We start from the raw sequence: 23,346 nt of genomic DNA, 5'->3' as shown, positions 1-23,346 counted from the left end.
TATCACTTCAACTGCTCTCTTGCCTGTACCTTCAACATTTTTGTCCCCTTGTCCTTCTGCCTTGCATACCCTGCAAATCCCTACTATCTGCCTTTTCCATTCTAAGACCCAAGCTTCTGGATGGTGCTGGAGACCATCCAGATTGGGGCAGATGTGCAGATTGGGGCAATTCCCAAGGTATGATCTACAGTTTCAGCTGGGCCTTCAACTCTGTTTGACATACTTTTTTTTAAGTTTCTGGTCTGCTTCCTTACTCATTTCGCACAATGGCTTTTCTAAATCTTCTCAAGGCTCCAAACCCACTCTTGCCCTCCTATCTTAGAAGATGGCCTTGCCTCTTAGGTGGCAAAGAAAGTTTACCTTCTTGTCCTCATATCTACATACTCACCTATATCCTTACCCACCTTACCCTCCTTCCCCACCACCTCAAAGGCAATGCTGAATCTTCTCCTGTTTTCATACATCTGTGCCTTTAGTCCTCCCCTTCATGTTTCCGCTGAAATCTTGCTTTCCTCTTTCTCTTGTATTTTTTTTTTATAAATTTATTTATTTATTTATTTTTGGTTGCATTGGGTCTTCACTGCTGCGCACGGGCTTTCTCTAGTTGCGGTGAGCAGGGGCTACTCTTTGTTGCAGTGCACGGGCTTCTCATTGTGGTGGCTTCTCTTGTTGTGGAGCACGTGCTCTAGGCACGCGGGCTTCACTAGTTGTGGCTCACGGGCTCAGTAGTTGTGGCACGTGGGCTCAGTAGTTGTGGCTCATGGGCTCTAGAGCGCAGGCTCAATAGTTGTGGCGCACGGGCTTAGTTGCTCCGCAGCATGTGGGATCTTCCCGGACCAGGGCTCGAACCTACGTCCCCTGCATTGGCAGGCGGATTCTTAACCACTGCGCCACCAGGGAAGCCCTCTCTTGTACTTTTTAATCTTTCCATCTCTTACAATTCCTTCTCTGAAAGTTATAAACAGGCACAAAATCTTTCCATCTTAAACAATAACACTTTCTTTACTGGTGTCTTTGGGCCATCTTCTTACCTCCTCTTCTTTTTTTAATTTTTATTTATTTAACATCTTTATTGTAGTATAATTGCGTTACACGTTGTGTTACTTTCTGCTGTATAACAAAGTGAATCAGCTATACGTATACATATATCCCCATATCCCCTCCCTCTTGCGTCTCCCTCCCACCCTCCTTATCCCACCCCTCTAGGTGGACCCAAAGCACCGAGCTGATCTCCCTGTGCTATGCGGCTGCTTCCCACTAGCTATCTATTTTACATTTGGTAGTGTATATATGTCAGTGCCACTCTCTCACTTTGTCCCAGCTTACCCTTCCCCCTCCCCATGTCCTCAAGTCCATTCTCTACGCTGCGTCTTTATTCCTGTCCTGCCCCTAGGTTCGTCAGAACCATTGTTTTTTTTTTTAGATTCCATATATATGTGTTAGCATACGGTATTTGTTTTTCTCTTTCTGACTTACTTCACTCTGTGTGACAGACTCTAGGTCCATCCACCTCACCACAAATAACTCAATTTCGTATCTTTTTATTTACCTCCTCTCCTGTTTGTGGTTAAGCTCTTATAAAGAAGAGTATAAAGCAACTGCCTTCACTTTTCTACCTCTTCAGCCTCTTTCAGTCAGTTCTACCCGAACCCCAGCCTGACTGAGGGTTCTCTGGCTGAGGGTCGCCAATGGCCTCCCAATGACTACAATCAGTGGACTCATTTTAGTTCTCTTTGTACTTGCTCTCTACCCGCCATCTGACACCACTGACTACTCCCTCCTCAAAACCTTCTCCCCGCCACTTCCCAGACACTCCTGGTCTCCTTTTATCCCTCTGATAATTTCTGCTTCGCCTCCTTTGCGAACTCTACTCCCTCTCTCTAACCCTTTGTACATGTGGCTGTTTCGCAGGATTTGTCCTTAGTCTTCTCCTCTTATGCTGTGTCCTCTCCCCAGGAAGGCTCAACTAAGACCTATCTGCTGATGACTCCTATTTCATACCACTCCTGGAGTTACCGATGGAGATACCCAGCTAAGCTACCAGACATCTTCACCTGGATGTCCCAAAGATATTTCAAACTCATCAAGTTCACAACTGAACTCATTGTCTTCCCCAATCTCCCCCAGACCTGTTCTTCTTCCCTTTCTCCTGCATCAGTCAATGGCATCACCACCTCCACTGGCCCAGGAGTCATTCTACTTTTTCCTCTCCTGCATACCCCACATCATTCACTGAGTAAATCTCAAAACTGTTTCCTCCTCTCCATTCCTAAGCTAGTGCCTTAATTCAGATCATGGCTTTTTTTTTTTTTTTTTGTAAAATATTGGCTATATTCCTTGTGCTGTACAATATATCCTTTAAAAAAAATTTTTTTTGGAGTATAGTTGTTTTACAATGTAGTGTTAGTTTCAGGTGCACAGCAAAGTGAATCAGTTGTACATATACAATATAGCCACTCTTTTTTAGATTTCTTTTCCCATATAGGTCATTACACAGTAATGAGTAGAGTTCCCTGTGCTATACAGTAGGTCCTTTTTAGTTATCTATATGCCTGTATTACTGCATGAGCATCTTAAGAGGTCTCCCCATCTCCAGGTTTGCCACTTCACTTCAGTCCTTGTGTGAAGCTGGAGCCCTATAAAATGCAAATCAGCTTAAAGCCCTTGCATGGGCAGGAAAACTAGAGTGGCAGAAAGCAGATCAGTGATTGTCCGGGGTTAAGGGTGCAGGTGGTGGGATTGAATATAAAGAAGCATAAGGGAACTATTCTGGAGATAGAGATGTTCCTTATCTTGATTGTGGTATCTGGTATATGAGCATATACCCAATGGTTTTAATATATAAATGTGTGTGTGTGTGTCAAAATGCATCAACCTGTACGTTTAAAACTGGTGTGTTTCATTGTACAAAAAAATATACTTCAATAAACTTGATTAAAGAAAAATGCCCTTCTACATCACTCCATTGCCTGGAGAACAAAGTTCAAATGTCTTCTGGCTTAAGTGATGACATGATTTCTTCCCTTGATTCTTCTCTTCCCCCATCCCCCAAATACCTCTCACATTAAATACACTACAGATCTAAAGTGGGCCTAGATGTCCTGCCCCGCCTTGCCCACCTGTTGGACATCCACCATGTTTATCTAGATTCAGCTTGTGCCATCACTATTAGCATCCCCCCACCCACACGTGCTCACTCTTCCTTTGTGTTCTACTAACCCGACATAAATATCCATCACATAAAGGTTTCGGTTGCATTCTTGTGTTTATGTCTCCTCTCTCTTTTACTAAGCTGTAGGTGTGACAGCTGGACCCTAATGTCTCCATTCTTGTAGCTCCAGCGCTTATCACTAAGCCGCTTAACGTTTTCTGAAGAAACCTGGGCTTTACCATTGGAGTCCAGCCCGAAGAACAGCGGGACAGATCCTCCTCCAGTCCTACAGGGGGCGCTGTGGCAACCTCCATCGTTTCCCTGCTCTCCACTTCTCTGGACCAGCTCCCAGAGCCACACGCTCGGGGCTCCACCTCCTCCTTGGCAACATCCCTCCTTCCCATTGGGCGAGGGCGGTACGGGCAGTCCAATGGAACGAGGCGTTGGTGCGAAGAGGCGCCACCATCTTTGAGCGGCTGGGTCTCTGCCGCGGTAGGTGGCTGCAAGAGGTAGGGAGGTAGGTGGGCCGCGTCGCGTCGCCTCAGGTCCGTAGCTTTGCCTCCCTCTCCTGTTCTGCCGCGGGCCCACGATGCCGCAGTACCAGACCTGGGAGGAGTTCAGTCGCGCAGCGGAGAAGCTCTACCTCGCAGACCCTATGAAGGTAAATCACTGGAGGGGCCAGTGCCTCTGTCCCAGCCCCCGATCAGGATAACTTCTCTGCTGTCCGCTCGGCCTCCGAAGCTTCTCCAGCATCCTAGTAGGTGCTGTGAGTGAGGAGAGACGGACCCTGCCAAGTCCACTTGTTCCTCCCTTATTAACGGCCCGGTGAAGCCCTGAAACGGGCAAGATCGGGGTCATTTCAGGGCCCTTAGGTAGCTTTCCCCCGCCCCCAATCACTGAACATCCCTTATGGCTGTCGTTGGTTTACGTGTCTCTAAGGGCACGCTTCTCCCCCTGCAGTTTCGGCCTTCTGTCCCTCAGCTGTTTTGGTGCCCTTGTCCCGTACTACCTCGTGTAAGATAAAACGGTTATGTTTTTCTGCCACCGCAGAGAAATTTTGGAAAGACCCCAGTTTGGAGGCATCTACAGCCATTAGCTTAGTGGTTCTTAATCTTTTGGAGGTCACTGCCTTTTTGAGAACATGAGATGCTTCACCCTTTTCTCAGAAAAATCCACTTGTACGTAGAAGTTTGTAAACAATTTTAGAGGGCCCATGGATCCCTGTAATTCATTCATGGCCCCCACAAAAATTATAACAAGTGAGTGTCAGAGGTTAGCTTATTATTAAAAAGCAGAGAAGTCGCAAGGATGAGAATATAGCATTTGGGTCTTGACCTTTCTTCCTCTCAGGTTTTTATTTATTTTATTGTCATCTAAATAATATTTGAAGCAGCTCCCTGTTAATTAGAAATTTTGCTAGGGGGACTTCCCCGGTGGCGCAGTGATTAAGAATCTGCCTGCCAATGAAGGGGACACGGGTTCCATCCCTGGTCCGGGAAGATCCCACATGCCGAGGAGCAAGTAAGCCCGTGCACCACAACTACTGAGCCCACGTACTGCAACTACTGAAGCCCGCGCGCCCAGAGCCCTGCTTCGCAACATGAGAAGCCACCGCAATGAGAAGCCCGCACACCGCAACGAAGACCCCATGCAGCCAGAAAAAAAAAAAAAAAAAAATCCTGGGCTTCCCTGGTGGCGCAGTGGTTGAGAGTCTGCCTGCCGATGCAGGGGACACGGGTTCGAGCCCTGGTCTGGGAAGATCCCACATGCCGCGGAGCAACTGGGCCCGTGAGCCACAACTACTGAGCCTGCGCGTCTGGAGTCTGTGCTCCGCAACGAGAGGCCGCAACAGTGAGAGGCCCGCGCACCGCGATGAAGAGTGGTCCCCGCTTGCCGCAACTAGAGAAAGCCCTCGCACAGAAACGAAGACTCAACACAGCCAAAAATAAATAAATAAATAAATAAATTTATAAAAAAAAAAAAAAAAAAAAAATCCTGCTAGCTTTTTAGACCTAGATAAGTAACAAGAAGCTGTAAAACATTCTTAGTTTCATTCTTTGCAATACAAAGATGTAATAATAACAAATTATGAAATGAGTTAGATATTATTGAAATTGAATACTTTGTTTATGACACAATTTCTGGCTCCTCCATTTGGTAGATTTTGTTTGTAGGGCCATCTGTTTCTTTAAGCAGTACACCATGAGGACAATACAGGATTTTTGTCCAGAAGTACCCACAGTGTAAACTAAAAATATTTGAAAAGATAGTAAAGAATATACAAATTCACATCAAGAGTAATCATATTTTAAGAATGTGGTCATTCTTAGGGAAAATGAAAATAAAATGGTAATTATAGAGCATTGCTGTGAACAAGGCATGTCTAGTATAGGCAAGAGAGCGAGAATCTTTGAGCTCTTTCCCCAATCAGAAAATTCCAGTGGCCTAAAAACTTGTGCCTTTTTATGATAGCCTTGCACTAGTTAAAAACTAGTGATTTTTTTGATAGGAAGGTGAGGGGATGAGTGGGGAGAGACTGACAGTTATATTGAGTACCTTGTATGTGACAGACATTTTATATATATATTTATTTGTATAATTTATGTGAACGATTAAGACAGCCCCTTGAGGTAGATGAATAAACAATCTTAGATACATTAAATGATTTGCTTAATCTCTAAGAAATGAAGCTAAAATTTGAACTCACATCTCTAAACCCCATGTTCATGCTATCTCTACCGGTCCATACTGCTGGGACTAAAAAAGAAAAGAAATTTTGTCAGAACTCTTTGGGATCTGTTTTACAGAATTCTGTCTTCTCTCCCTGTTGATTACATCCATCACCTTTTACCATTCTCTGTTGCATCCGCTCTAACTGAAGATGGCATTATTTCTGGACCATGTAATAACCTCTTAGTCTGCCTGCTTTTAAAATCCCTTCTTCACTCTCTTACCACAGCTATCTAAAACACAAAAATTGAATTCTCAGTTTCCTGCTTTAAAACTGGTTCTTCATTGATTGCTGGTGGACATCCGGACTCCCAGTCCCCAGTCTGACCCTCTCTCCAGTCTTGCTGGCTTTGTCTTCCACCACTTCCACCATCCTCAGCCCTAGTCTCATGAAGCTACATAATGCATCACATCTTCAGACTGCCACTTCAGCTTTTCTCCTAACTTCTTCCCTAAAAGAAAAAAAAAATGCGTTTCTGAAGCCATCTCCATAAAGCCTTTTTACACTTCCCCTTCTCCCAATCTAAATTACTTGTGTTCTCTTTTTAACATTTTACCTGTATATGCCTTTATAGGGTTTAATTTATGTTGTCTTATGTTTTGATTATTTTGCTTGGTTGAATTCAATGTTCCTAAGAAAGCAAGAACCTTGATTTCTTTTTCTCTCTTAGTGGCATCTGGCATGGTAACTTAGGCGCTCCCTAAGTTACAAAATGGACTCTCTTATATTACCACAGACCTTTTAACTCTCATTTCTCCTACTCACCAGTGATTCTTTTAAGTGAGAGTTAAAACTTTATGTAGTTGTCATGCTTAGTATATTTTTTAGTTTCAGTTTCCTTTTGTTTCTGGAGGACTGAATTTTTTTAAATATGTAAAACAATTTAATAGCTCAATAAATAGAATCAGGTAGTCTAAAGATACTTAACCTAGTTTTCATTATTTATACCTACTTAAGTGCTTGGTGTGTTCCCTTTCCTCCCTCACCAAGACAAATCTCAGGGTGGTATGACTTTTTTTTTTTGCAATCCCAGGAGAGCAGAGAGCATAATGGGAAAAGCTGTAGGAAAAGCTCTAATAGCCCTTTTTATCTAGTTTCCAGAATTGTCTTGAGGGTCCTGTGCTACACTGTAACCATTTTAAAATTATGTTCCTGTTTTGGCTTATAGATACTTAGCACTTTTTAAAACAGCTAGCTAAAACTAAACAAGAGTTATTTATTTTGGTTAACAAGAAACTTGACTCTGCTGCAGTACACTTTTGAATCCATCATTTAAAGAAGTAAAAATAATGTTCATGGAAGGTGTAAACTCTATTGGGAGATGTCTTCTTTTATTGGAATATCGTAATACCTAGATCATTTCCTTGGCTTCCTAACTGTAGAATACCAAACAACAAAAAGTGCTGTGTAGCATGGCACTCAATATAGGAGTTATTCTGGATTTAGAAAGTTGTCGATGGGGACATCTTGTGCCATCATGATAAAGATGTGATTTTGCTGAGTAACTTAGCCTGAGTCCACCTCCTGAGAGCCATGGGAAAATGGAAAGTATGAACTGCGACTGCAGTGCTTTTTCCTGGGGAATGGATTTGAACTTAACTAGCCATTTCTGCTATTTTTTTCCCCTTCTTTTCCTATCATTCCTCTGTGGCTAGGTGTGTTGGTGTTGTAGGGGAGAAAAAACTTTCTCCTTTACTCTCTTAGGTTTTATAACTGGGGCTCTGCAAATTAACAGGTAGAAACATACATAGCACAGAAGTTCACAAAGAAATGTGACCTGAGGAACTTGGGACCTATATGCCATCTTAACAAAGGGTGGGAAAGAGGCTGGACAAAGGAAAAGAGGTTTGGGGCTTCTGGGAGAGGGTAAGTTGTGAGAAGGTGACTAGGAAAGGTATGGGAAAGAAGAGTTGTTTAGTAAGGTTTGTTAGGGAACAAACCTTGTTCTCTTTTCCCAGGGAGAGGGAAACACCTTTACAATTGGAAACTTATGTCACCTTTACAAAGGTTAATTTATGTCCTGCTTTTGGCCAGAAAGGGCAGAGAGCTAATCGCCTTCAGCTCAAAACATTCCTTATGCCTAAGTGGTATACTTTGAGGTGGCAAGCTGTGAATACCCTTCAGTATATTATTCTTACTGGCAAGAAATGCCAAACCACCTTAAGAGTCTCACAGGCTCTCTGAATATGGATGTGTCTTGGGAATTTTCAGTACATCTCTTCAAAGTGGCTGAAAATAAAATACCTGACTTTATTTTAAGTCTCAGAAAAATTGCAGCAATAGAAATGAACAAAATGCTGTTTTCCCGCATTTCAATAAGTTTACAGTAAAGGTGCCTTTAGATGTTTTGGCTATTAATTCTAAAAGGATCCATTTTAGCCCACCTGAAGACTAAATTATTTATGAGAAATGTCTTCTGACTTCACTGTTTCTAAATATGTATTTTTATTTCAGGCACGTGTGGTTCTCAAATATAGGCATTCTGATGGGAGTTTGTGTATTAAAGTAACAGATGATTTAGTTGTAAGTATACATTTTTACTTGTTGCATACTTTCAGATTTGTTTGAGTTAATCATTTGTTTGAAATTATTTACATAGAATTTATGCAGGTCACCCATTAGGATGCTTATTTCACATTGCATTCCCAAGTCAAGAACCTTGGTCTGGAAGCTATTGTTATAGGCACTTGGAAAGATAATTCAACTTGCTTCATTAATGCAGTATGTTAAGTGTAGTTTAATAACTGCTCTCTTCGGACCCGAAGCAAGAGGAACGTAGAGAACAAAAGTGGATATGAGGGGTAAAGGTTTCTTTATACGTGTGTGAGAAGTAAATAATGGTATTTGAACACAAGTTATAGGCTCTATAATTATATTTCTGACCTCCCCTGTCTGCTCACTCTTGTCTGTTCCTCACACCCCATTCATTCCTTACCCCTCTGCCATCTGGTTTCTGCATGAAGTCTTCCACTCAGACTGCTCTCGGTGAGAGCTCAGCAGCCGCCCCTTTATTTTCAAACCCAGTAGTCTCAGCAGTTCATATTTTATGCGACCTCCTGGCTGCTTCTGAGAAAACCACTTCTTGTAGAAATTATTATTTTGGCATCTGTGCTCCATTTTATCTTGTTTTTCTGTTTCATTCATCTTTGCTAATTATTTCACTGATGTGCCCCCATAAATATTGGTTTCTCCAGGATTCTGTTCTTGATCTTTTCATACCACTTCTGGACCAACCCATTAAGTCCAGTACTGCCTGTATCTGTCTGCTTCCAGTTTTGTACCTTTAGCTCATATTTTTCTTTTGGCTTCCTGACTAGCTCTAAGTTGAGCATCCTTCCTCCTCTCCTCGTTAACATTAGCCTGTCTAGAATGGAACTCATCATGTCTTATCAAACTGGCTCTTCCTGTTTTTTCTGTGTTAGTTGCACTGTCATCTACCTGCTCAGAAACCTGGGGATCATCTTTGGTCTCTTCCTTTCCCTCATTCTCACGTTAACTATTCCTTCATTTGAAAAACTTGTATTTTGATCCTCCGATAAGTTCCATACATTTTGCTGGGCATTTGTGAATTATTGATTCAAGCTCCCTCATCTCATTTTCTGCCATGAACTCTCCATCTTGACTGCTAACCTCGTAACTTTAAGGGCTCAACGTCACTCACCTGGACTAGTAGAATAGGCTCTAACTGTGTCCCTGCTTCCAGCTCATCCTTTAGTCGTCCTGTGCTGCCCTGCCGGAGTGGTTTCTAAAAATGCAAATTTGCTTGTTACTACCCTGCTTAAAAATCTTTAGTGGCCAAAAAAAAAAATCTTTAGTGGCTTCTCATCACTCATAATGTAAATTCCACCCTCATATCCTGTCTAATCTTCGTCTTTTCAATGTTACTTAAGGGCTCCTTTCATATGCCATGCTGTCTGAGGCCTCTGAGCTTTTGAACAGTCTGTTTCCATCTCTGCAGTATTGAATCCCACCCCTGCCCCAGTGTGACAAGCCTGCTGCTTATCTTTCAAAACCCAGCTCAAAAGGATTGCTTCATCTCTTACTTTTATTTCTGCCTCTTTTTGTGCTGTGTCACAATTGTCTTATCACATTTGACTTTTAATAGATTGTGAGCTTCAAAATAAAGATAGATCAGTAATATTCTTACCGGTATTTGTAGTGACTAGCATGGTGTCCTGACCCAGAGGGTACTTAGCAAACACTTTTTTTTTAATGGATTAATTCTTTTAAAAATTTAATAGTGACTTTAAAAATGACTTTTTGGTCATATATTTTACTATGTTTGTGTTCAGGGTTCCATTGTGAGGTTGTGTGAAGTCAGATCTTTTAATGATTACCATATCTTCCAAGAACCAGTTGAGTTTGGTGAAGTAACTGGGAAAATGTGAAAAAGGAAGAATAAATTGAGCTGTATTGTGCTAAACCTAGATTCAAGAGATCTGAATCCTAGCTTAGCCATCTACCAGCATTTCATCCTGCGGAAAGTTCAGGCCAAAAGTTTGGCTTTTGGGGCCATAATTTTCTTGTCTATGAAGTGCCACAGTGATAGTCTGCTTACCCAGTTGGGTTGTTGTGGAGTGTAAATGAAATATGTGGAAGTGCCTAGCACTAGTGCCTGCACTTAGTAGATTCAGTAAATGTATACTTGAATCTTGAGCATTCACACTGAGAAAAATTTTACTTATGATTGTCGCAGAGTGAATAGATATATCTACTGAAGAGAAATTGGTATATCCTGCTTTAAAAATAGAGGAAAATGCAGAATTGAATTCAATACAAGAGGCTTTATCTCCAGATGATGACTTTTTGCCTCTGGTAATGATTAAATATAGTTAAGGATTCATGGTAAGCAGTATTGGAAAGAACTTTATTTAAAATTGATGATTCCTATGACAAGATCTAAATATGAAAAATACTTTTTGTTCCCTTTCTTAAAACTACTGAGAACTAGTCCATGTCTAGAAGGGACCAAAGACACAATCAAACCCATCCTCCTAAACAGTAAATATATGAATCAACTCCAACATAAAAATTTGTTTTCTAATGACTCTTAAAGAAAAGTTTGTATACTTCAGTAATTCATTTTAATGGCTAATAATTCCTTCACAAAACTCGTCTTAGACTTCATTATTATCGTCATGGAGCTTTGACTTTTTTATAGTCCCATTTATGCATCATTTTTTTCCAATGCCATGACTGATTTATAATATTTTCTTCTGTGGACCTAAAATCTTTCTGTGTATTTTAGTGAGAAGGTATTTGTTCTTCTCACTAAACTGTAGTGAGAAGGTATTTGTTCTTCTACAGAACATATACTAAAATTGAAACGGTGGAGATGATTATGGCCACTTTACAAAATTGTTAGACAAATTTGTACAATGTGTGGATAAAATTTTTTTAAGTAAGTGATTTAAAGGCTGTATGAATTCAGATCAGTTGGGCGTGATGGGGTTGAACTCCAAATTACTTAAGTTGATGAATATTACTGTAGGATCATGAAGCTCCCATTGTTTAAAACTCACGTGAATCTAAGATGGGCTAAAGAAAAATGGATCAGTGTTACAAGATGAAAAAAAGACTGCCAGCTTAAATTTGATAATTTTGAAGATTCTAGAACAAATGGTTTTATGGCCAACGATAAACAGATCATAAGTATCTATCTAATGAAGAATTGAATTTATAGCAAGGAAGAATTTGGTTTGGTTTAAAAATTATAAATAATGTCAGAAAAATCAAGGTTGAATAGATTTATCTTGTTTGATTTAGGTAGTGACCAGCAGTAAGCAAGGAATTCCAGATTTTTAAAAAATTATCATTAACCCTCCCCCCCTCCCATTTCACAAATAGAGAAAGGGATCCTAAGATTTATATGCTTTTCCCACTGTAACTCAATCATTTATGACCAGATCCCAGGGAGAAAATATCTAATTCCAATCTTGAAGTCTTCTCATCAGACCATGGCAGAATTTGAATACATTATTCAACTGGTCATTTTTGAGAAGCTTCTAATAGAGTTCACTTTGTTTTTTAACCACAGCAGTGGCATTTAAAATATTATAAAATACTAAACTTAAGGAATGTAATTGTTGGGGACTTGGAAACTTGAATGTAATTCCTTTAGTATGACCTCCAGAGGAAGTAGAGCAAAACAGTGGTAGGAAAAGACTCAAAATTTTATCCAATCATATGTTTGCTACGTCATTGATAATCTAGTTTTACATAGTTAATGTGTGCTTTTAAAATTCCTGACAGTGTTTGGTATATAGAACAGACCAAGCTCAAGATGTAAAGAAGATTGAGAAATTCCACAGTCAACTAATGCGACTTATGGTGGCCAAGGAATCCCGCAGTGTTGCCATGGAAACGGACTGAATGGTTTGAAATGAAGACTGTTTGTCATGTTCTTAGGAAGTAAATATCTTTTGAATTTGAGAAAGTGTTGGGACAGAAAATACTTTATGTAACTAAGTGGGCTATTCAGAAGCCAAGAGATCATTTTTTGTACTTTGTTTTTTAATGTTTACTTTAGAGAGCTAGGACTGTAAACGCTTCCAGTTAGAAAGCCTTTATTTATTTTTGGAAATGGAACAAGAAATGGCTCTATCTTGGAAACTTTGCAGATTGTTTGATGTTAGGCAAAATAAATAATTACTCTCTGGTAAGTTTGTATCAGTAATTTGAAAATGAGATATCAAGAAAAGCCAATTCTTCCTTAAATTTAGTTAATCTGTCTTTAAAAGAAAAATTTAATGGAACCATTTTGCTGGATTGATATATTTCTTTTGGAGCATAAATTTTGTGCTGTTGATGACCAGCAAATATAAAATAATGGTAACTGGAATTAACTGCACAGCAGTATAGCTGATTATATATGGTAGTGTAGTCTCAATTATATCTAAAAATAACTATGAAAACAAGTATGCTTTACCTTAAACTTTACAAATTTAAACTATATTTTTAAATATAAGGGATTCATAGTATCATTAACTTGTTGAGCAAAGACTAACTTTGAATCTAATTTTCAGTGCTCAGAAACATCTGCTGTTACTATAAATGCATGAGCAGAATGCTCACTAATGGATTGAAACCACCATATTACAGAAATATTTGCCACATATTTGCCATCTATGTTTTCTCAGAAGGGCTAAGGATTATTTGAACTGTTAAATTTTTGCATACCTCTATGACACCCCCACCCATTTCTCTCATTACTTAACCAGGGTGTTAAGCATGACTCTCACAACTGTTCTCCATTAAACCAGAAGTATGATATTGTTTGATGTTTATCTTATATTTGTAACCTGAGTTTTACCACCTAAATATAATGTTCACATGTTGATTCCTACATTAAAATATTTTTTGTTAGGAATTTGTTGTGTTGACCAGCGTTTTAACATGGAAAGTTCCATTAGCCATATGAATTTTGGCATGTTTCAGAGAGATCAGTAAATAAAATATTACATGAATATATATTGTTTCTCTTTAAGTTTTTAACTTCTCAAGAATTACTGATTTCTTGACTGGGATATTCTATATTTATTTAGACTAAAGTGAGCTTAATGATGCTATATATACATTTTTATTTATTTTGTTTCTTGGTACTTTTATTATATGACTTTCTCTGAGCTGTATGCTATGGCATTTTGTTTTCTTGATTAAGAAAAGTAACATCAAATAGTATAGGGTTTTTTGGGTTTTGGTGTTTTCCCCCCATAGTAGGATAACCGGAGGTTTTTTTGGCCTTTTTCTTTTTCATTTACATCTTCCACTTTTTTCTTTCTTTTTTTTACTTTTTGTCTGCACTCCACGGCATGTGGGATCTTAGTGCCCCGACCAGGGATCGAACCCTCGCCCCCTGCATTGGAAGCACAGAGTGTTAACCACTGGACCGCCAGGGAAGTCCCCATCTTCCACTTTTTAACACTACTTTATGAAGATAACCGGGAATGGGAGGGACTTCTATTTGAGTTCTTTGAGTCCTTGTAGCTTGCAGCAGTGATTAAGAGCAGGGGTTCCAAGGCAGACTGCCTGCGTTGCAATCTTGGCTCCACTGTTCCCCAATTCTGTGGCTTTTGAGACAGTACTTCTCTAAGCCTCCATTTTCTTCTCTGGAAATTGGGCTGACAGTAGTATTCATAGGGCTTTGACAGTTAAATGGCATAATCCCCTTTATCCCTTAGCACAGTACCTGGAACACAGTAAAACTCAATAAATGGTAGCTATTATTACTATTATTGTTATGATTGTTATTTTTCAGGGGACTGGGTATAAGTAGCCAGCTCTTAAGTTTTCTCATAATTGTAATTGAATAGTTACTTATAAGTAACGTTTGCCTTTTCTACCGAGCTATGTCTATTATCAAATGCCATTTTTGGCAGGTGAAGTAAAACAAGATTGTCCCCGTGAGGAGTGTTCTTATGTGGTGGGGGAAACTGAAATCCTTAAATCTGAAACATGTTTATTTGTATCTACACAAAATAAAATTATTAAGAGAACTAATTGGTGGTGAAAGTATTGAATCTCTTAAAGACCATATAAATAATAAAACACCAAATTATGTATTCTGAAAATTGCAATGCTGTATACTCTGATTTTTTTCTTTTATTAGGAAGTATTTCTAGATATTATAATCACACTTTCATGGACTTTTTTTGGTTGGGGGGCTGCATGTGCGGCTTGCGAGATCTTAGTGCCCCAACCAGGGATCGAACCCCGGGCCCCGGCAGTGAGAGCCCCAAGTCCTAACCACTGGACTGCCACAGAATTCCCCATGAACTAATTTTTAGCAAACTGTTTTGTGATGTATTTGATCAAATGCTGCTGACCCTAAGGTAATCCAAATGAAGTCATCATAGTAATTAAGATTCTAGGTACAGTTAGCAGTTTTGTTCTTCTCTTGGAAAGACCCACTCTCCTTGGAGCACAGAGCCCATTAAGCGTTGTTGGCTACATATGTTCTCTGTTGAAAGGGCTGGCTTCTCCTTTCTCCCTAGCCTGCCAACTTTGTGTCTTAAAAATATAAAATCTCTTAGTCACAGCTCTAAGTCAGTGATTAGAGGCAGTGTTGGCAGCATTTTATAGTTGATATCTTCTGTTACCCTTAGAAAAATTGAACACAACAATATGATGGTAATAGTCTTGAAAGTACAGTTGACCCTTGAACAACGGGTTTGAACTGCACAGGTCCACTTATATCCAGTTTTTTTCAAAAATGCATAATACAGTAATACACAATCTGCAGTTGGTTGGAATTACAGTTCTGGAGGGCCAGCTGTAAAGTTAAATGCAGATTTTCTACTGCATAGAGCGTCAGCACTCCTAACCCCTGTGATGTTCAAGGGTCAGCTGTATTCTAAAACTAATTCAAAATGAGTGAAATGTGAAATTAATTGCCCAAGGACAGTAAGAGGTACTCCTTTCTGCCTACTAGAAATGAAACAAAACCAAATCCCTCGTTAATATTTATTGTTTCCCTTTTAGTAAAAAATACCTTGTTGTGGTAATGGTAATATCATAGTATTTAGTATTATTTCTTTTTAAAACAGAAAATATTCCTCTAGTTCTACAGTTAAAATTTATGATAGCATGAGAAGAAAGTCAAAATATTTCATTCTTCTTTCTTACATTAAAAGTAGTGATTGGGCTGGTTCCAGATAAAGATGAAGAAGCACACTCCGCCATGGCTCTTCTGCTGAATACAGCTATGAATGCACAGAGCAGCTGTCTGAGGACTCTGAAAAGAAAATAGCAGGTGGGTTGGGCAAGAAGACAAGAATTTGAAGTACCACTGAACCAGTGATGAATGAGTCTTATCATTTTCCCCCCTCTGGTATCCCCCAGCCTGAATTCAACACATTGGAAACCTAGAAGTGAGTACTGGGGTGCAGACCAGGAGTGCCAGAAGCCTTTGGGTCTGACCCAAGAAGTAGAAGGGTAACTTCTAATATTTGGAGAGAGTGCAGAAATCCTTTTTCTTCCCCCCCCCCCCCCGCCCTTTTCTGTGTTCTCTTACAGCCCACTCCCAAGCAATCCCATGGTGGTGACAGTGTCAACTACTGGCAATGGGAGCCTGCAGGAGCCAAAACTCAGGGAGATAACCCTACCTTTCCAGTACGGCTGTGTTTCCAAGAGGGTGGAACCAACTTTCATTTTTTTCTCTTTGTTCTCTATCTGCTTGGCCCTGGATGCAAAAGATGGTGGCAGAAGTGCACAGGGTAACTAAAGCCAGATTTCTTTTGGCCCGAGAACCAATAGAAGGAATCAGAAAGTACCAGGGAGATCATAGAAAGGAAGGAACTCAAAAAAGTGACCTTATAAAGCTGTTTATGTAGTTCTGAGTCTGCCCCCAATCTGCTAATGTGTATGGATCTGATTCTTTTCAGCATGTTGAAGACTTAGAAGCTGAATAGGTAGACCACCACCCAAATTCCAGACCAGCAGTTGGGAAGCATTCACATGCAGTAGGTCCAAAAAGCACTGCAAAAATTTTGAAAGCTGCACCTGTCTTCTGTAGGCTATGATTCCAATGTCAGTTCACCTTTCAAAAACTACCTGGTGTTGAACACCTGAAAGTAACCAAAAGAAACAAAAAAAGCCTTTGCCTGCAACCTAACCAGGTTGACTGCCTGCTGAAACAAACAAAAACTCTGTATTCTCCATAGGATTTAAACAAGGCCCAGAGTTGGTAACAATATTCAAAATGTCAAGGATACAATCCAAAATTTCCTGGCGTAGAAAACTCTCCAAATTTGGTGAAAAACTTAAAACCTATAGATTCAAGAAGGCCAAAGAAATCCATATCATAATGGAAATCCAATCACAGTCATAATGAAACTGGACAATGATCTTGAAAGCAGCCAGTGAAAAGCATCTATAGGGAAACAATTATTTGAATGACTGGATTTCTCATCAGAAATCATGGAGGACAGCAGGAAGTGGCACAATATTTCTAAATTGCTGAAAGGAAAGAATTGTCAACCAGAATTCTATATCCATAGAAAATATCCTTCAGGAACGAAAGTGATATAAAACCATTCTTGGATGAAGGAAAAGGAAGAGAATCCATTGCCAGCAGACTTGGTGTAAAAAAGAACTACTAAAGGAAGTTCTTCAGTTAGAAGGGAAATGATACCATAAGGGAAACTGAAACATTCAGGAATGAAGGAAGAGCAATAGAAATGGTAATTATCTAGGTTAAAAGAATATTCTGTTGAGTTCTTAAAATATGTTTGATAGTAGAAATAAAGTATATATGGTGTTCTCACTGTGTGTAGATGTAATATATAAGATACCAGTAGCATAAAGGAGGAGGATAAAGAGACCTATATGATAGTAAACTTTCTACATTCCACTCAAAGTGAAAAAATACTTATTCTAAGTAGACTGAAAAGGTAAGTATGTATATCCTCATCCCTCAAGCAATCACTAAAAGAACTATGCAAAGAAATATAATAACAGTAGATAAAATGAAATACTAAAAAACATTTTAAAAAAGTGGGGGGCAAGAAAAGGGCATCAGGAGCAAAATATAGGAAACAGACACAAACCAAATAATAAATTGGTAGGCCTAAATTCAACATATCAACACTTACATCAAATGCAAATAGGTAAAGCACACAGATTGTCAGAATCAAAATGCAAAATACTAGAACCAGTTGTACTCTCTGCAAGAAGCTTACTTCAAATATAATGGTATTTGAAGGTAACAAGTAGGTGACAAGATGATGGAAAAAACATGCAATGCAAACACTAATCAAAAGCTACCTGGACTGTGTTAATATTAAAAAGTAGACTTCAAAGGGGAAAGGTGGGATAGGGATAAATTGAGAGTTTGGGATTGACATAAACACACTACTATATTTAAAACAGATAACCACCAAGGACCTACCATATAGCACAGGGAACTCTGCTCAATATTCTGTAACAACCTAAATGGGAAAAGAATTTGAAGAAGAATAGATACAAGTATATGTATAACTGAATCACTTTGCTGTACACCTGAAATTAACACATTAATCAACTATACTCCAATATAAAATAAAAATTTTTTTAAATTAGATTTCAGAGCAAAGAATATTTCCAAGGATAAAGAGGGACAATATATTGATAAAAGGGTCAATTCACCAAGACATAATAATCCTAAATGTGATTATACATAAACAGCTTCAAAATGCATGAAGCAAAACCTGAACTGAACTGAAAGAAGAAACAAAAATCCACAATTATATTTGAAAGCTACAATGCAACTCTGACATCATATATCCAGAGTTAGCACAGACTTCACTGGTTAAAAGCAAAGTCCTCCATGAGACTCCCTCACTTCAAACACAAGCTGCAAGCTCTGGGGTTCCCAGGCCACCTGCACTTCTGACCAACTGGCTACAAATTCAGGGGTACCCTCTATCCCCTCCAGTTTCATAATTTGCTAGAGTGACTCACAGAACTCAAGAAAGCACTATACTTAGCAGTTTTATTATAAAAGGTATGTCAGGACCAGTCAAATGAAGAGACATAGGGTAAGAACTGAGAGGGTACCAACTGCAAAGCTTCCATGTTCTTAGGACAAATTACTCTCCCAGCACATACATATATGATTACCAATCAGGGAAGCTCACCTGAACTTTGGCTGTCCATTATGTTTCATCATGTAGGAATGATTGAATCATTGGCCACGTGCTAGAACTCAATCTCCAACCTCACTTCATCTCCCCAAAGGATGAGCCAGACATCTGGCCTAAGATCACCAACCCTCTAATCATATGACTGGCCCTTCTGGCATGGCCAGGCCCCATCGCAAGTTATCTCATTAGTGTAAACTCAAGACATGGTCCCAGGGACCACCATGAATAACAAAGACTCTTCTGTCACTCAGGAAATTCCTAAGATTTAGAGGTTAATTCCCAGGAACCAGGGACAAAGACTAAATAAATTCTTTATTATACAACAATTCACTCAGTAATAAAACTTGTAAATAGAAAATAAGCAAGGATGTAGAAGAACTGAACACCACCATCAACCAGCTGGATCTAATTGACACAGCACACTCAGTTCAACAGCAGAATACTTCTAGTGCACGTGAGACATTCATTAATGTCATACTGGAAACTAGCCAGTGCAACAAGGCAAGAAAAATAAAGGCATCCAAATTGGAAAGGAAGAAGTAACTATCCGTATTTATAGATAACATGATGGGACACATAGAGAATTCTATGGAATCTACAAAAAGGCTACTGAAACTAGTAAGTGAGTTTACCAAGTTTGCAGGTTACAAGATCAACATATATAATTTTATTTCTGTACACTGTATGCAACAAACAGGTATGGAAATTTAAAAGACAAATACATTTTTAATATCATCACAAAGCTCAATATCAAAAAAAATAACTCAATCAAAAAATGAGCAGAAGATCTAAATAGACATTTCTCCAGAGAAGACACACAGATGGCCAACAGGCTCATGAAAAGGTGCCCAATATTGCTAATTATTAGAGAAATATGAATCAAAACTACTATGAGGTATCACCTCACACCAGTCAGAATGGCCATCATCAAAAAGTCTACAAATAATAAATGCTGGAGACAGTGTGGAGAAAAGGGAACCCTCCTACACTGTTGGTAGTAATGTAAATTGGTACAGCCACTATGGAGAACAGTATGGAGGTTCCTTAAAAAACTAAAAACAGAGCTACCATATGATCCTGCAATCCCACTCCTAGGCATATATCCAGAGAAAACCATAATTTGAAAAGATACATGCACCCCGATGTTCATAGCAACACTATTTACAATAGCCAAGACATGGAAGCCACCTAAATGTCCATCGACAGATGAATAGTTAGAGAAGATGTGGTATATATATGCAAAATTACTCAGCCATAAAAAAGAATGAAATAGTGCCATTTGCAGCAACATGGATGGACCTAGAGATTATCATACTAAGTAAAGTAAGTCAGAGAAAGACAAATATCATATGATATCACTTATATGTGGAATCTAAAAAAAAAAATGATAAAATGAACTTATTTACAAAACAGAAACAGACTCACAGACATAGAAAACAAACTTATGGTTACCAAAGGGGAAAGGTGGGGGGAAGGGATAAACTAGGAATTTGGGAATAACATATACACACTACTACATATAAAATAGATAAATAATAAGAACCTACTTTAAAAAAAATTTTAAATCATCACAAGATATGCACTGGAAACTACAGAACATTGCTGAGAGAAATTAAGAAGAGTTAAAAAATGAGTAATACAGGGCTTCCCTGGTGGCGCAGTGGTTGAGAATCTGCCTGCTAATGCAGGGGACACGGGTTCGAGCCCTGGTCTGGGAAGATCCCACATGCCGCGGAGCAACTAGGCCCGTGAGCCACAATTACTGAGCCTGCGCGTCTGGAGCCTGTGCTCCGCAACAAGAGAGGCCGCGATAATGTGAGGCCCGCGCACCGCGATGAAGAGTGGACCCCACTTGCCGCAACTAGAGAAAGCCCTTGCACAGAAACGAAGACCCAACACAGCCTTAAAAATAAATTAATTAATTAATTTAAAAAAAAATGAGTAATATATCTTATTCATGGGTCAGAAGAATTGGTATTATTAAGATGTCATTTTTCCCTAAGTTGATTTATAGATTCAATGCAATGTCAATTAAAATACCAGCAGGCCTTTTTTTTTTTTGTAGGAATTGGTATGCTGATTCTAAAAATTTATATGGAAAGCAAAGGACCTAAAATAGCTAAAACAATTCTGCAAAAGAAGAATTAAAGTGAAAAGCTAGGTACTTCCCTGGTGGTGCTGTGGTTGAGAATCCGCCTGCCAATGCAGGGCACATGGTTTCGAGCCCTGGTCCGGGAAGATCCCACATGCCACGGAGCAACTAAGCCCGTGCGCCACAACTGCTGAGCCTGCGCTCTAGAGCCCGTGAGCCACAACTACTGAAGTCTGCACACCTAGAGCCCGTGCTCTGCAACAACAAAAGCCACTGCAATGAGAAGCCCGTGCACTGCAACAAAGAGTAGCCCCCACTTGCTGCAACTAGAGAAAGCCTTCCCGTAGCCAAATGCAGCCTAAATAAATAAATAAATAATAAATTCTTTAAAAAAAAAAAGTGAAAAGCTAAAACCGCCTTCTTTCCTGTCTGATTATAAAGCTACAGTTACGTGAGACAGCATCAAGATAAACATCTAGACCAATGGAACAGAATGGAGAGTCCAGAAACAGGCCCACACATACATGGATAACATTTTACAAAGGAACAAAGGCAAGTCAATGGAGAAAGGATAGTCTATTCAACAAATGATGCTCATATGATTAGATATCCACATGTTTTAAAAACATGAAACTGGGGGCTTCCCTGGTGGCTCAGTGGTTAGGAATCTGCCTGCCAATGCAGGGGACACGGGTTTGAGCCCCAGTCTGGGAAGATCCCACATGCCGCAGAGCAACTAAGCCCGTGCGCCACAACTACTGAGCCTGCACTCTAGAGCCCATGAGCCACAACTACTGAAGCCCACGTGCCTAGAGCCCGGGCTCCGAAACAAGAGAGGCCACCACAATGAGAAGACTGTGCACTGCAACGAAGAGTAGCCCCTGCTCGCCGCAAATAGAGAAGGCCTGTGCGTAGTGACAAAGACTGAACGCAGCCAAAAAATAAATAAATAAAATAGGAATCTTTAAAAACAAACAAACATGAAACTGGACCTCTACCTTGTACTATATACAAAAATTAACTTAAAAAAACAAATCATAGTTCTAAATATAAAACCATAAAACTTCCAGAAGAAAACAGGAGAAAATCTTTTGGGTCCTTGGCTAGGCAGATACAATTTATAAAAGAAAAAAAAAAGGACTTCAAAATTGAAATCTTATGTTCTTCCAAAGACTTAAGAGAACGAGAAGACAAGCCACATATCAGAAAAAAATTATTTGCAAGCATATATCTGATAAATGACTTGTATCCGTAATATATAAAGAACTATCAAAACTCGGTAAAACTGGGCTTCCCTGGTGGCACAGTGGTTAAGAATCCGCCTGCCAATGCAGGGCACATGGTTTCGAGCCCTGGTCCAGGAAGATCCCACATGCTGCAGAGCAGCTAAGCCCATGCACCACAACTACTGAACCTGCGCTCTAGAGCCCGTGAGCCACAACTACTGAGCCTGCGAGCCACAACTACTGAGCCCGCATACCACAACTACTGAAGCCCGCGTGCCTAGAGCCCCTGCTCCGCAACAAGGGAAGCCACCGCAATGAGAAGCCCGTGCACCGCAACTAGAGAAAGCCCGTGCACAGCAACAAAGACCCAACACAGCCAAAAATAAATAAAATTTAAAAAACAAAACAAACAAACAAAAAATGAGTAAAACTGTCAAAACTCCCCTTGCCCCGCAAAAAAAGTACACAAAAGATTTGAACAGACACTTAACTGAAAAAGATGGAAAGATGGCAAAAAAGCACAAAAAAAGATGTTCAACATCTTTAGTTTTTAAGGAAATGAAAATTAAAATCACAAAATACCACTACAGATCTATTACGATGGCTAAAATTAAAAAGACTGACCATACCAAGTGCTGCCAAGGATGTGGGACAACCAAATCTCTCATACTGCTGGTAGGAATGTAAACTGTTACAACCATTTGGAAAACAGGCAGTTTCTTTAAAAGTTATACATATGTCTAATCATCCATTCAAAGACTTGTACCTGAATGTTCATAGCAGCTATATTTATTAATAGCTAAAACACTATCAATAGACACAACTGAAAAGTCCATCAACAGGTTTTTGGATAAACAAATTGTGACACATCCATACATAGCAATACTATCCAGCAATGAAAAGGAATGAACTGTTTATATACATGACAATGCAGATGAATCTCAAAATAATTATGCTGAGTCAAAGAAGCCAGACATGAAAGAGTACATACTAAATGACTTAACTTACATGAAATTCTAAAAAGTGCAAACTAGTGTATAGTGACTGCAGATCAGTGGTTTCCTTGGGGAAGAGGGGAGATGTGGATGGAAGGGATTATAATGAGACATGAGGAACCTTTGGAGGTGATGGATATATTCACTATGTTAATTATAGTGACAGTTTCATGGGTGTACACATATATAAAAACTTGCGAAATTGTATATTCTGAATATTTGCAGTTTATCGTATGCCAATTATACCTCAATACGGTGTTTTGAAGAAAAGGAGAGAACCTCCTGAAAAAAACTGCAGTTAGCTGGCAGCCTCCAATTGCCACATCTGTGAGATTTGCTGCAGGTTCACACTGATATGTCACTCTTCCTGGGCTGTTCCCAGCCAGTAACTGACCATGGCAGGGATACTTAGCACTGGGCCAGTCCTGCCCCGTATAGCCTGGCCAAGACCGAGAGCTGCACTGCAGGCTGAGGCTCTTCCTACCCAATCTTCCTTCCTCCCTGCTCTCCCTTCACAGGTGTCAGACCTGC

At 39.6% G+C, this 23,346-nt stretch overlaps 1 protein-coding gene across 1 annotated transcript; it reads left to right on the top strand.

Annotated features, from left to right (window-relative positions):
• Positions 1 to 3,599: 3,599 nt before the first annotated feature.
• SRP9 (signal recognition particle 9) lies at positions 3,600 to 14,266 on the top strand. Its single transcript, XM_036825960.1, has 3 exons — positions 3,600 to 3,812; positions 8,337 to 8,405; positions 12,135 to 14,266. The coding sequence occupies exons 1-3, from the start codon at positions 3,741 to 3,743 to the stop codon at positions 12,252 to 12,254; spliced, it is 261 nt and encodes an 86-aa protein (XP_036681855.1). The 5' UTR covers positions 3,600 to 3,740; the 3' UTR covers positions 12,255 to 14,266.
• Positions 14,267 to 23,346: the final 9,080 nt, after the last annotated feature.

This window comes from Balaenoptera musculus, chromosome 1 (genome assembly GCF_009873245.2).
Source record: "Balaenoptera musculus isolate JJ_BM4_2016_0621 chromosome 1, mBalMus1.pri.v3, whole genome shotgun sequence".
Taxonomy (NCBI): domain Eukaryota; kingdom Metazoa; phylum Chordata; class Mammalia; order Artiodactyla; family Balaenopteridae; genus Balaenoptera; species Balaenoptera musculus.
This window is presented reverse-complemented; position numbering and strand designations above follow the sequence as displayed.

What these genes read in the sequence shown, in the direction of transcription:
- SRP9 (XM_036825960.1), top strand. Translation starts at nt 3,741, where the DNA reads ATGCCGCAGTACCAGACCTGGGAGGAGTTCAGTCGCGCAGCGGAGAAG. An exon ending in ACCTCGCAGACCCTATGAAG is followed by an intron (nt 3,813 to 8,336) that starts GTAAATCACTGG and finishes TTTTTATTTCAG; the next exon opens with GCACGTGTGGTTCTCAAATA. An exon ending in AAGTAACAGATGATTTAGTT is followed by an intron (nt 8,406 to 12,134) that starts GTAAGTATACAT and finishes AATTCCTGACAG; the next exon opens with TGTTTGGTATATAGAACAGA.